At 33.8% G+C, this 13,105-nt stretch overlaps 1 protein-coding gene across 1 annotated transcript in view; it reads right to left on the bottom strand.

The window, feature by feature from the left end:
- LOC145292793 (atrial natriuretic peptide receptor 1-like) overlaps positions 1-13,105 on the bottom strand; it is a 372,037-nt gene that overhangs the window by 241,409 nt on the left and 117,523 nt on the right. Inside the window, exons 15-17 of the mRNA XM_080138832.1 lie at positions 11,496-11,648; positions 5,248-5,410; positions 2,511-2,657 (exon numbers count right to left, since the gene is read on the bottom strand). Coding sequence (XP_079994958.1) covers positions 2,511-2,657; positions 5,248-5,410; positions 11,496-11,648 — 463 coding nt within the window. The remainder of the gene's footprint in view (positions 1-2,510; positions 2,658-5,247; positions 5,411-11,495; positions 11,649-13,105) is intronic.

Raw genomic sequence — 13,105 nt, forward strand, 5'->3', positions numbered from 1 at the left:
TTTAAATTTCCCTTTGTTACAAATGGTTTTAAAGGATTATCAAATTTATTTTATTCTTGAAAAATATCTTTGAACATGTCACGATTGAATCTTAAGAATACTAATGCATGATATACGAACCGGACAGAAGTAAATAAATGTGATTATTATCTAATTTATAAAGCTCATTATGTTTGTCTGTCTGTCTTCATATTGTTAAACTCTATCTCTAACAAAACTAAAAGTCGCAGAGTGGCGCTATGGGCCTCAAATGATTGGATTTTTATGGGCAATTCTTTTATGGGTCTTTAGCTGATTAAAATAGTTTTTAAGGGGTCAAAAAGGGGTCAAAATTGAAAAAAAAATCGTTATACATTTTGTACATTCATCATAGATTATTTTTAATCAGTTCATATGCGTGACATGTTGGTACAGTGAGAACTAGTGCTATGACAACAGCATATTCTTTTCGTTGTTTTGACTCTCGAGTTAATATATCCGACACAGTTAGATACGGTTAATCAACTGAGAACCATATTACTCTATATAAAAGCTTAGAAGATATGAACGGGTACACACTCGAGAGTCAAAACAATGAAAAGAATCCTAGCCCTAGTGATAACGTCATCAGCCTTGAATGTTACAGTTTTACTTTCGATTCTAGCTGATGGCACCCAAATACTTGTTTGTTTGTTTTTGTTTGTTTCTTTCTTTTTTTACTTTTGGAATAACGACTCTATAATAATATATAAGAAATCTGGATAAATTAAAATATCATATTTAATTGTATTTTACAACCGGGCAAAGGCAGGAGCCCGCCCCTCCCTATTTGTTTATAGCAAAGATTTATGTTAGAAGATCCTGAACAACATAGGATAGATTGGCCTTTGGGTCAAGATTGAAATTTTTTGAATTGTAATTTTTCTTTAAAAGGAATAAATTAAATATAAAGATCAAAGTGTAGTATCTGTTATTCAGATGCTACACTTCAATTTCTTGTTCTCTGTTAGCGAAGGAGAAATCCTTCACGACTGAGACAATTTTTAATTTTGTTCCTTTTCTCCACATTAAAAAACGACCCTGGTATCTAACTCTGTCCCGTGGGTTGGCATTGTAAATAGGAACATAGGATAGATAGTGTTAATCTCATTTTTTACTTGAAATTTATAAGAAGTCTTTTTGATCATAGTATTCGACTTAATTGTCGGGTATTAGGCTTTGTCGCATTGCCAACCAAGCCGGGTATCTACGGTTGAGTAGAATTTACGTGACTTATAATACATACATTTTTACAACTCCAAAAGAGTCGTTGGTTAAAATCATGCAGTATTTATTTTATTCTTTATTTATTTATTTTTGTCATGTATTTTTATTACTAGCATGGACGCTCGACGTTGCCCGAGATTGAATAATGATCAACGAATGTTTCACACTCCCATATTTCTATTGTCATTGAAATCGATGAAATCGACCCTTTTTCAATCAAATCGATGTATTGCCTGCTCTAGTTGGGAACCCGCCGTGGAGCACCGGGAGGAAGCTTCACATGCCTCCTCGCGGTGACTTAGTCTACAATACATTGTAATCTACATTGCACTGTGGAGAACCTACTATTGATTTTATAAAATTATCTTTATATATAATGACTTAAATTTAAGTTTAAAATGAAAAAATCAAGTATCATCGTTCAATTGTGCTTTAAACAGAAACATTCATTTAGAATGACCCTCCTGTCATATCAAAAAACCTACTGTTGGTTTTATATGCCGGATCTTTTGGTCTATGTGGTAATAAAACTTCTCAAATGCACTTGTGATGTTAGGCTGTGTAAGGTGTTAACTTGAGTCAAAATCGCCTGTTCCTTCTCTCATACAGGGTGACCAAAAAAAACGGGCCCCAACTCTAATTAGGCCCGTTTCTTAATGTTTTGTCCGAACGAAATTTAACACAGTGTATTCTTTGTCCCAGCTCCCACTGGGGTCTTGGTGTACTCAAGGTCGTTGATTCTGCCATGTCCTGTAAAATAAGGACAATCGGTGAATAAATAATGGAGATATCACGTTTTTTTTTTGGGGGGGGTCACCCTGTATGAGTTTTCGATTATCAATACTTATCGAAGACATTTAGAGACAAAACCTATCCAAAACGCTACCAGATACATAAAGTACATTTGTGTAAAATTTCATAAAAATAGACCCAGCAGTATCGGAGTTTATAGGGGACTCACACACACGCGCGTGCGCACATGCACACACATTCACACGCGCGTGCGCGCACACGCACGCATATATACACACACACACACACACAATACCTTTTATATAATAGCAGAGATCTGTCCCGGTACATGGAGTCAGTCGAAATTGAGATTAATATTTGTCATATGCCGTTGGCTTCCGGGTTGAGAATTGCTGTATATATTTTTCATTGGTTTTTGAATATGAATTCAAATTAATTGCGAAATACTCGTTGAAGCTTTTTCACGCGCAAACTGTTTAATCTAGTAAACAAATGTGCTGCCGTATTTTTACCTCGGCAAAATCTGATCCAAAAGAGTTTCCAACTTTTTCTTCTCGATTTCCAGCTGTTCTGTCCGTTCTTCAACCAAAGATTCCAATTTTGCCGCATACATTTCCATCCGATCCAACAAAGTCTCCATTATGTTCTTGTCTTTTCCTCTGAAAAGAATGAAGAAAAAGAGAAAAACGAATTCCACAAATCGATGCCATTTATACAAAACATCTACAGAGTAGGAACACGGATTTCCGGCCATCTTCGGAGACACTTGGTAAATTTTTCTGGAAATTCATAAGTATAAAAACAGAAACTGAATCAAATTTGTGTTACATAGGGAGGCATAGGAAAGTTGCTTCCGTGATTTTTCGTGGCTAAGTTGTTGTTTCAAACAAAGGTAAGTAACTCTGTGTGAACGAAAACTTGAAACTAATTCCGACCTTGTTAAAGTATTTTCTGGGAGTATTTAAATTGGCTAGTATTTTCTTAAAAATACCGCAACAATTCACAAGAAAACCTGGCGAATCAGAATCAAATATTGATATTGTAGGGAGAAGATTATCGATGAAAAAAAACAATAAAAATACTGACTTTATATATTAGATAGCTGGAGTACAATTTGCACATTTTTAGATTCATAATAATGAGGCATTTATGATTAAAAATTGATACAAACCTGTCCTCTTAACAGATTGTAGTGTCCGGTGCAAACAAAAAGAAAAGAAAAGAAAATTCCTGCTGCTTTTTTATATGCTGGCGCTCTTGTCACCTTATATGCAAATGGGGTGCTTTTGATTTAAATAAATAAAAAAGCCTGATTTTTCAGAGACGGACTTAATTTTGAATTTGGATGGTGGAGTAGAAAGTTTAGACAGGAGTATGTCGAGTTTTGAAGTTGCGAGTTTTGATAGCAACGTGCCGAGTTTTTGGATTAGCACGTTTTGATAGCAGTGTGCCGATTTTAAGCTCGGAAATTGTTAGTTGGAAGTGCAGCATAGTTAACAGTAAATCAGGGAAAGTGTAAAATAGTTAGTACTTGATTATTAAACTACAACACTCTTGGACACTTTAATATGCGATAATATTTCAAATCGATAAACCATATACGGTGATTAAAAAGTGATGTTATGGACTGTGAACACCTATATTTATTTCTGTATTTAGTAAGTACATATGACATAGTAAGGTCATGTCATATGCTACTGGTACCATGTAACCCAGTACTACCTGCCTCATGGTCGGGTCACCCGCGACTAAACTGGTTCCTCCACCAGACTTGTTTGGTGAGGAAGATGGCTAGTCTCCCTGAAGAATTAAAAACAAGACCTTTCAAAGGGCGAATGAACCCTTTTTTGGGGTCAACGGCCAACTGGAACCGTGTGGGTTTGTGTGTATGTATGTGTGTGTTGGAGGTCGAGAGGGCTCCCATAAGCCGTGGTAAAGGCAACCTTTCTAGGAGAAGCAAATTTCTGATTTAAAAAACCATAAAGCGAGAGACCAGTACCCGCATTAAGCTGGTCTACAGTTTAACTTTTTGCTGGCTATCTTGCTCTTGCTTGTTGTTGGATGTCAACATTTTGAACTCAAAGCTAAGACTCTGTAACATCATCTGTGTATAGATACTTCCTCAGGCATTTGTCTATTAAAATGGTCCTGTGGCGATGAAATTCATTTTTGGGCTGATGGAGTGTCTGAGGGAGTGGCACTCATCTGACAAGACGTTGCAATCATCATTTAGTACTAATTCCAAGGTCTAAAATTGATTTTTTTTTTGCTAAAATCGATATGATTTTCCTGTAATTTTAATTTCATAAAACATTTAAAATTTAAATTAAAATAGCATTTCGATTGGTGCTTTAGAGATCCCTATGAATCAATTTATAAAATAAAAAAATAAAACATATAGATACGTATAGTCTATCTGCCTCTGGCCAATACATAAAACAACAATTCCAAATCTATTAGGAATCGATCCAATAGTTCAGGGGTTATAGGACGGGCATACATGGATACACCGGTCGGATATTTCCTGTTATGCAGTAGTATTTAATTTTAAAAAGGAAGCACAAAATAAGTGGATATTCCTTATATATATATATATATATATATATATATATATATATATATATATATATATATATAAGATATATATATAAGATATATATATATATAAGATATATATATATAAGATATATTTATATATAAGATATATATATAAGATATATATATACAAGATATATATATATATATATATATATATATATTATATATATATATATATATATATAAGATATATAATGAGAGATGAGTATTGGCTGAAGAGAGCTTGATATGGATATCTTAAACGGTCCTAATTATCGGGCTTGAAACCGACGGTACCAATGACTTGTCTCATCTAACAACTTTCTGTACACAACATATATATATATATATATATATATATATATATATATATATATATATATATATATATATATACTTTATTGAATAGAATTTACAATTAACTAAAGTGATGGATTAATCTAAAGTAGAAAGTGGACCTTTTCTTGTTTTATCCTTAAGCCTTAACATTCCAAAAACGATATTTCTGACAAAGTAAACAGAATTGCTGTTTCTATCCATCTAGCACTTATCGTTGGCTAGTTTTTGACCTTGATGTATTATTTTAAATTATTTTTTTTATCTCTTTATATCAAATGCCTTTATTCCTTGTATGGAGTGATATTCATTAAAACAAATAATGATAATACTTACTTGTTTCTTGCTTTTATTGATTTTAGAATGGATTGGAAATCGGGCCTGTCTTCTGGATTCTCCGCCCAACATTTTTTGGCCAATGAACAAATGAATTCGTCCTTGTGATACATTTCCGGTCGAAACGGGGGAGTTTCTCCGGCACGGACTTTATGAATAATTTCTATTTAACAAATAAAGACAAAAAACATTTTCACAACGTTTCGACAAAATAACATCTGTTCCTCTTCATGAAATTTGAAACTTTTATGCCGAACTCAAAAACAGATTGATAGATAGATGTCTAGATGCCTAGATAAATATATAGATAGATAGATTAAAAGGAGGTATTGCTAAGTTTACTAATTGAGTAATTCTGTAAAATTAAATTGAATATAAATACTAATAGGATACGCCAAACCAGATAAAAATCTCAATAATATATATATGCATATACATCTAAATTTGTTAAATTATAATTGTATATACATTGATAGTTATTTTTATACCTACACAAACTAGTGCTTCATATTTTCAGATTCATCAGTGCAGGAAGTCACAACAGCTGCTGGTCGAAGGATTCGAACCCAGTTGCAAAGCCAACTATTAACTAGGAGCATAACACCTTAACTACCATCAACCGCGCGAGAGTTAATTGAAATTTAACATTTATAAAACCAAATATAGACGTAAACTTTATTAAGTATATATATATATATATATATATATATATATATATATATATATATATATATATATATATATATATATATATATATATATATATATATATATATATATATATATATATATATATTATAATAAGTTTACCAAGGTAATCAAAATGGTAAACTTAAAATATATTCTAAATATTAAAGAGTTAATATTTACAAGTAAAGTAATCTCAACCAGATGTAAAAGCTCAATAAAACCGAAAAGGAAATAAAGCTTATAATATGAACAAATAATTAATAAAACATGTGCAAAATCATCTTGAAAAAGAGTTAAAAACATATTTAATTTTAAAAAGGAAGCACAAGATAAGTGGATAGTCCTTAATCCGCGGAGTTTCGAAGAAATACTCTCCTTCTCATCAGAGGGCAGGAATTAGCAAAATGCGGGATCGGATTTTGCATGTAAAAGTATTTAATGAAACCACAAGTAAGTCACAGATCTTACTTGGTTAAAAAAGGGTGAGGTAAGTGGGATAGAAGGTAAAAGAAAAAATGATAGAAAGATTTCACATGAATGGATAATCCGGTGAAGGGTAAAAAATCCAAGAATGGTAAAATCCAAACACGGTCGAATTAAAAACTTCCAATCCAACAGGTAAGTTCCAAATGGTCCAAAATGACCCAAAAGGCAGAATTCCTTGGAAAAAAATCATAAATGGAATGAGTTCAAAATCATTAAAAGAAAAGTTCAAATGTGCACAGAAAAAGCACTGGAGAGAATATTTAAAACACGTCTGCCAAGGCCGGAAGAATCAAGTAAATTAAGGTTTTTAAAAAAAAGAAAAAAAACGGTGAAAGTTTAAATTTGAAAAGCAAGGTCAAACTGACCCAGACAAAAAGCGCGAAAGTTAGCGTTAATAATTAGGTCAACTTAAATACGCAAGTGAAGGTGCCAGAATGAAATTAAGAACCACGAGTCAGAGAAACAGGTAAATGGCTAAGTTTATGAAATGGAGCGTCTATTATATTAAGGAGAGTAAAAAAATGTGAATAAGTAAATAAAAAAATAAATATAACGATTAGATTACTCTGTGACTGACGTCAAGAACATTTTTTTTTTAAATTAAAATGTTTAAATTCAACGTTATATATATAAGATTTTCCGGAAAATTTGTGCCGATTTTTAATAGTGCCAGTTTCGACTTCTCAGAATATGTCAAATTCCTAGCAGATACATTTTCGTTTAGAACATACGTCAAGCTATCTTTTGATAAACTATGTTAAAAATTATTTCATTTGTATTAATTTTGCAGCGATTTGAAAATAAATTATAACCCTAAACCATTTTAGGCATTTGATTCTTTTCTGTTTCCATGAAAGCATGAATGCCTCGCATAAACCATATTCGAGGTACCTTCAATAAGTTCCCAGACTTTTTTTTTTTTTACAGGCATTTAAAATTACCGAAGATTTTAAAAAATTCAGTATGTTATTGCTATACATTTTACGCAATGACTGACTAATTTTTTTATTTTTTTATTTTTCAGGTTCAAAAGAACAGCTACAGCAAGAATTGTAATACACCCTACTAAAGCCTGATTGGAACAGCTGGTGAATTTCAAAGACAATTTAGAAAAATGATGGGCAATAAAATTCTGCTTTAAACTTTGAAAAAATGCCAGAGGAACGTATGAAATGCTTCACACTGCTTTTGGGCCATTTTGCATGAATCGACCATCAGTTTTTAAGTGGCATAAGAGATTCAAGGAAGGCAGGGAGTCTGTGGGAGGTGATGAAAGGTGTGCGATGAGTAAGGAAGTTAGAAAACCAGTTGATTGGCCAAATAAAGAATTTCATGGATAAGGACCGTTGTGTTTCTATAGAGAAAATAAGTGCATAGTTTGATGTCTGTGTGAGAACCATGCACACAATTATTCAAGAGGAATTGAAGATGCGGAAAATAAGTGCATAGTTTGATGTCTGTGTGAGAACCATGCACACAATTATTCAAGAGGAATTGAAGATGCGGAAGATTTGCGAAGATTTGCGCGAAGTTTGTAACTTTTGGTTATTATCTTAGAGGCTGTCGTTATGAGATACTTGAGGAGATGAAAGAGGCTGTGGCGAGGGTCATTGACATGCTCACACAAGAGGACTTCCATGGAGCTTTCCAGAAATTGTTGGTATAAGTACATTACAGTCGGAGGAGATTATTTCGAGGAGGACTAGAGTTTCATGTATGTACTATCATTAAAAGTGCCAATGCGAAAACAGTCTGGAAACTTATTGAAGGCATCTCATATATGCATTTTACGGAGCTTTAACTGATATAACTGTACGGAATTGATTCTCAAAGCTTAAAGAGTTTACGAGAGTGTTCAATAAGTAATGCTCCTAATCCACTTCCTGTTGTCTGATCTAGCAGAAATTGTGTGTATGCAATGATTTATATCTCTGTGTGCTGTGTGACAAATTATAGCTCTGAACTAATTGTGGTTTCTTATCTACAGGTGTTTGAACTGAGACGTGTGAAGCTGAGTGTTGCGCAGTGATTTTATTTTGCATGTGAAAGGACACACACCACAATAAACTCTGGATGAAATGAAATAAAAAATATGGTAACGATGTTCCATCATATGATATTATGAAACGCTTTGATCGTTAATTCATACATAGTTGGAAATATGTGGAAACAGTTCCCAGACCAGGTCACTTCCTATTACTATTGATGAGACATTTGTCTGTCAAGTTGAGGTTGTCATTTTGGAAGATCGATACGTGGCTATTCACCAAATAGCTCAAAAAGTCAAGGGTACCGTGTTTGTGGAAACTATCGTCCATGACAATTAGAACATGGATGCTATGTGGATTCTCAGGTTGCTGACAATTTTTCCAAGAGCGTGAACACGTCGAGTGATCAAGGATGAATTCGGAGACGTGCCAAAACAATGGGTAAACATTTTCAAAAGATTGATTACATAGGATTAAATCTGGATCTGAACCTAGTCAATGCAGTGAAATCATAGTAACTCACCGCCTCCAAAGAAGGTAGTGTGCAGCTCTCCGCTAGCTTCTGAGACCAGGACAGAGCAATGATGACTGATTTCCTAGCAAAAGGGCACCACGATTACAGGAGCCTAATATGCTTCATTATTAGGGAAATTAAGAGAAGCTATCAAAATCAGGAGCGAGAAAAAAATCAAAAAAGATATTTTCCTCCTGCAAGGCAACGCTCTGATCCACAATGCGCATGTCATCAGATTAGAAGCATAGGTGTGTGTGACGATGAAATCTTTCCCTATCCCTCCTACTCTCCTAACCTTTTACCCTCTGATTTTCACCTCCACCCAATCATGAAGTTGTTTTGAAAACGTTTTCTCAGATGGTGCAGCTTTTATTTCCAAAGTCATGTCTTGGTTGGAGGACCAACCCGGGGTGTTATACAAAAACGATCTCCGGAGCTACATTACACGACGGCAGAAATGCGAAACACTGGATGGTTCCTATGAAGAGAAAGATTAATAACTGTGCCAGGTTTCGTTGTTCTAGTGCTACGAAAAGTGGATCAGGGGCATTAGTTATTGAACACCCCTCATCATAAGAAGTGTGGTTATGAGAGCTTCCTTCTACCTTGTACCTTCTGATTTTCATCTCTTCCCAGTCACGAAGTTGTTTTCGAATGGAAAATGTTTCTGTTGGGGTGCCACCCCTACAGATACTCACGGACTATTCCTGACGTCATTTCCGGTAAGCAGATTCTGCTTTCTTGTCAGTCTAGACTCAAGACTCGGAGGGAGAGAGTCATAACATTACTTGCCCTTCAGTTGTACTTGTCTGTATTTCTGTTAATATATTATTTATTTCACTGTTTCAGGGTTTTCTCACTATTGCTTTCAACATTTACAGAAGAATTGTTTCCCAGATGATGCAGCCTTAATTCTCGAAGTCACGTGGTAGTTGGAGGATCAACCTGAGGTGTTCTATAAAAAAAACAGTCTACAGGATTGCATTAAACGATCTGAGAAATGCATAACTCTGTGATTACTATGTAGAGAAAGACTAATAACTGTGGCAAGTTTCGTTGCTCTACTGTTATGAAATGTGGGTGAAGGGTACTACTTATTGAGAGCTTCTCATAGTCTTAGTGATGATGAATGCTCAGGCATTTTCAACTTTTTTCAGATATTCTTAGATAACGCATCTTTCTCTTAAAGAGTAAATCGATTCTGAGTGAAACTGTACGTTTGAGAATTTCTCTTTTTCGTTAATTTCGATGTCTGTCTAAGTTCAGGTGATTTTAATTTCATTCACTAATATTCTGTTTGTTACTTCCTTAATTAGTCCGTACGTTACACGTTGAAAAAAAAGCCAAATACCATTTTTGAGGCGAAAATGCTTTTAAAAAATGCCAAATTTGGCTTATAAAAGTCTATCTGATAATCATGGACAAGATTATGAGAGTGACCTCCCTTTGATGTAGCCTCGTTTCGAATATCATTATAATATTTGATCATTGTTGTAATGGCGTGAGAAAAGAACTCGTAGTAACTTCGATGTGCAACGGTTCTTCACCGAAAGAAGAAGTCAGTGAAACGTTACGTAAAAAAGAAACATTTGAAAGAAACATGGTAACAAGAAGAACATTGTCTGACAAGAGGTGCTGGACTGAAGGAGTAAATTGAAGATTACATTGTTATTTTATTATTTGTATTGAACTATGTAGCACAATATTATTTTCTGAGCATTTATTAGTACTTATTAATTTATCTCATTTGAGGCAGTGCTTGGTTTAAAACATTATACAATGGCCACTATTTCGTAGAAATGTTAATAAACTTATATCCGCTGTGTGTTATTGGTCTTTCTTTCCAAAATACTAATTTTTGCGCCAACCAAAAAAACATCAGTTTTATCAAAGCATATCTATTGATTCAATATGTTTCTCATAACGTGGAATTTACACGGATCCTGCTAGTTGCACAATAGTTATTCTAAAACAAGATCTCTAAAAAGAACTTAAGACACTTACATTGGCACTGGTGAAATTTGTTACAATAGTTTTATCGCTCATTTTTTATTCGTATAATTAGTAGTATTACTAGTAGTAGTAGTAGTAGTAGCAGTAGCAGTAGTAGTAGTAGTAGTATTAGTAGTAGTAGTAGCAGCAGTAGTAGTAGTAGTAGTAGTAGTAGTAGTAGTAGTAGTAGTAGTAGTAGTAAGCGAATTAAAAAATCTACTACTACATGTAGCAGTTTTAATTCGTTCATGTGACATCCGGAATTATAAGGACACTTTAGGGTGAGTTTAGTGCAATCCTAACCTATAATTTTTCAGTCTGCGTTTCTTGTAGTAGTAATAGGGGAAGGAGGAGGAGGAAGAGGAGGAGGAGGAGGAGGAGCATTACTAACCTGATGGCATATTTGGCATTTCAAGAATTCTTCCTGCCAAATTTGGAGCAATTAATATTTAGATTAGTTTTGCAGCTTATATAAGTAACCAACAAACAAAAATGTTCCATTATTATGATATAGATTTAGAGTTAAGCAGTGTGTGTGTGTGTGTGTGTGTGTGTGTGTGTGTGTGTGGTAATGGTACCTTTAACCGAATATTGGGAACTGGTTATTTCATACGGTGAACACCGGAAAAGGATTTCTTCCAGGATGATACCAAACGAGTAGACGTCTCCTTTCTGCGTTCCTCTTGGTGGCATTACGACTCGAAGATGTTCCGGGGCTCGCCATAAAAGCTCTGCGAAAACAATAAATGAATAATAGATACGTCAGAAATGAGTGCAGATGATCCGAATTGTTACCAAACTTTGATTTTTTCTTCTTTTTTTCTGGCAATTATCAAAATATCAGGACAGTATTTGATTTCAATGAAATGTTTTAAACTTATTCCTTCATTGATTAATTTTACAACAAATAAATTGATTTTATAAAAATCTTCGATGACTTTTTCTCCATTTCACTTTCTCTGGTGAACGAAAGGAACGGGAGATCCTGGAAATTTGATAGACTTGTTGTCACTCGGATTTCAGAGAACACCTGTTTTCGCAGACAGTGATCAGTTATAATGATTCGTGTGAAAACTCCTGTATAGACAATAAATTATCATACAATATATATATGTGTGTGTGTGTGTGTGTGTGTGTGTGTGTGTGTGTGTCTGTGTCTGTGTCTGTGTCTGTGAGAGAGAGAGAGAAAGAGAGAACTAGTTAGCGAGAGAGAGAGAAAAAGAGGGGGAAGTATTAGAACAATTTGTATTAATAGATCTCCTGTGAATATACGAGTATTGATTTTTTTTTAGTTCTTTAACTTAAACTTTTCTTTATATATATATATATATATATATATATATATATATATATATATATATAGTAATTTATAAAATATATATGGCGATTAAGCTACACGGAATATTCTGCGTTTCATCCACTATAGGATTCGTCAGGCTTATGCGCGAATTTTGTGGTTGCTTCTTGTTTTTATATATGTTGAGGATTTCTAGTTAGCCAATCAGCTTTCTAGTATCCACCGCGCCCCCTCCTATCAGCCAATGGGCATGCATTTTATCGAACAAAGGATCTGTTTTAGAACTAGGTTAGTGTTTTAAGGTAGATCTTTTCCTTCCTTTTTTATATATATATATATAAATATACCTATGTGTACACACATACATGCACATATATATATACATATGTGTATATATACATATATGTGTGATCGTTTATATATATTCATGTTTATTTAATTTATTTATTTGTCTGTTTTCCATTGTTATTGTTGGTTTTAAAGCTATTTTGTATCGCTATCCTAGAGTAAGTTTTATTTTGTGAACACAGTTGTTTGCTATTTCTCGTCTACAGTTTAATAGATTTTAAGGTTCTTTAAAGTACAGGATAGCAAATTTTTCATGTAGGCATAATTTACATGGGTCGTCTAAATGTCTGCACGTGGTAGCTTGTCTCATTATTTTCCATTCGACTACCGGCGAATGTCCGCTTTCTTTGAGTTCCCAGTATTTATTCGCTAGTGTTGTTTTTATACGGTGTTTTTTATTTTTTATTGTACTTTTGTGGTCATAGTATCGGGTTTGGAAATCTAAGGAAGTCATGCCTATGTAATATTTCTTGTTATTCGGGTTTTCTTTCGCAAATATTGTTGCTTGATAAACTACACTTTTTGTTAGACATTTATTTTGGA

Source organism: Euprymna scolopes, chromosome 14, assembly GCF_053919585.1.
Source record: "Euprymna scolopes isolate OS-2025 chromosome 14, ASM5391958v1, whole genome shotgun sequence".
Taxonomy (NCBI): domain Eukaryota; kingdom Metazoa; phylum Mollusca; class Cephalopoda; order Sepiida; family Sepiolidae; genus Euprymna; species Euprymna scolopes.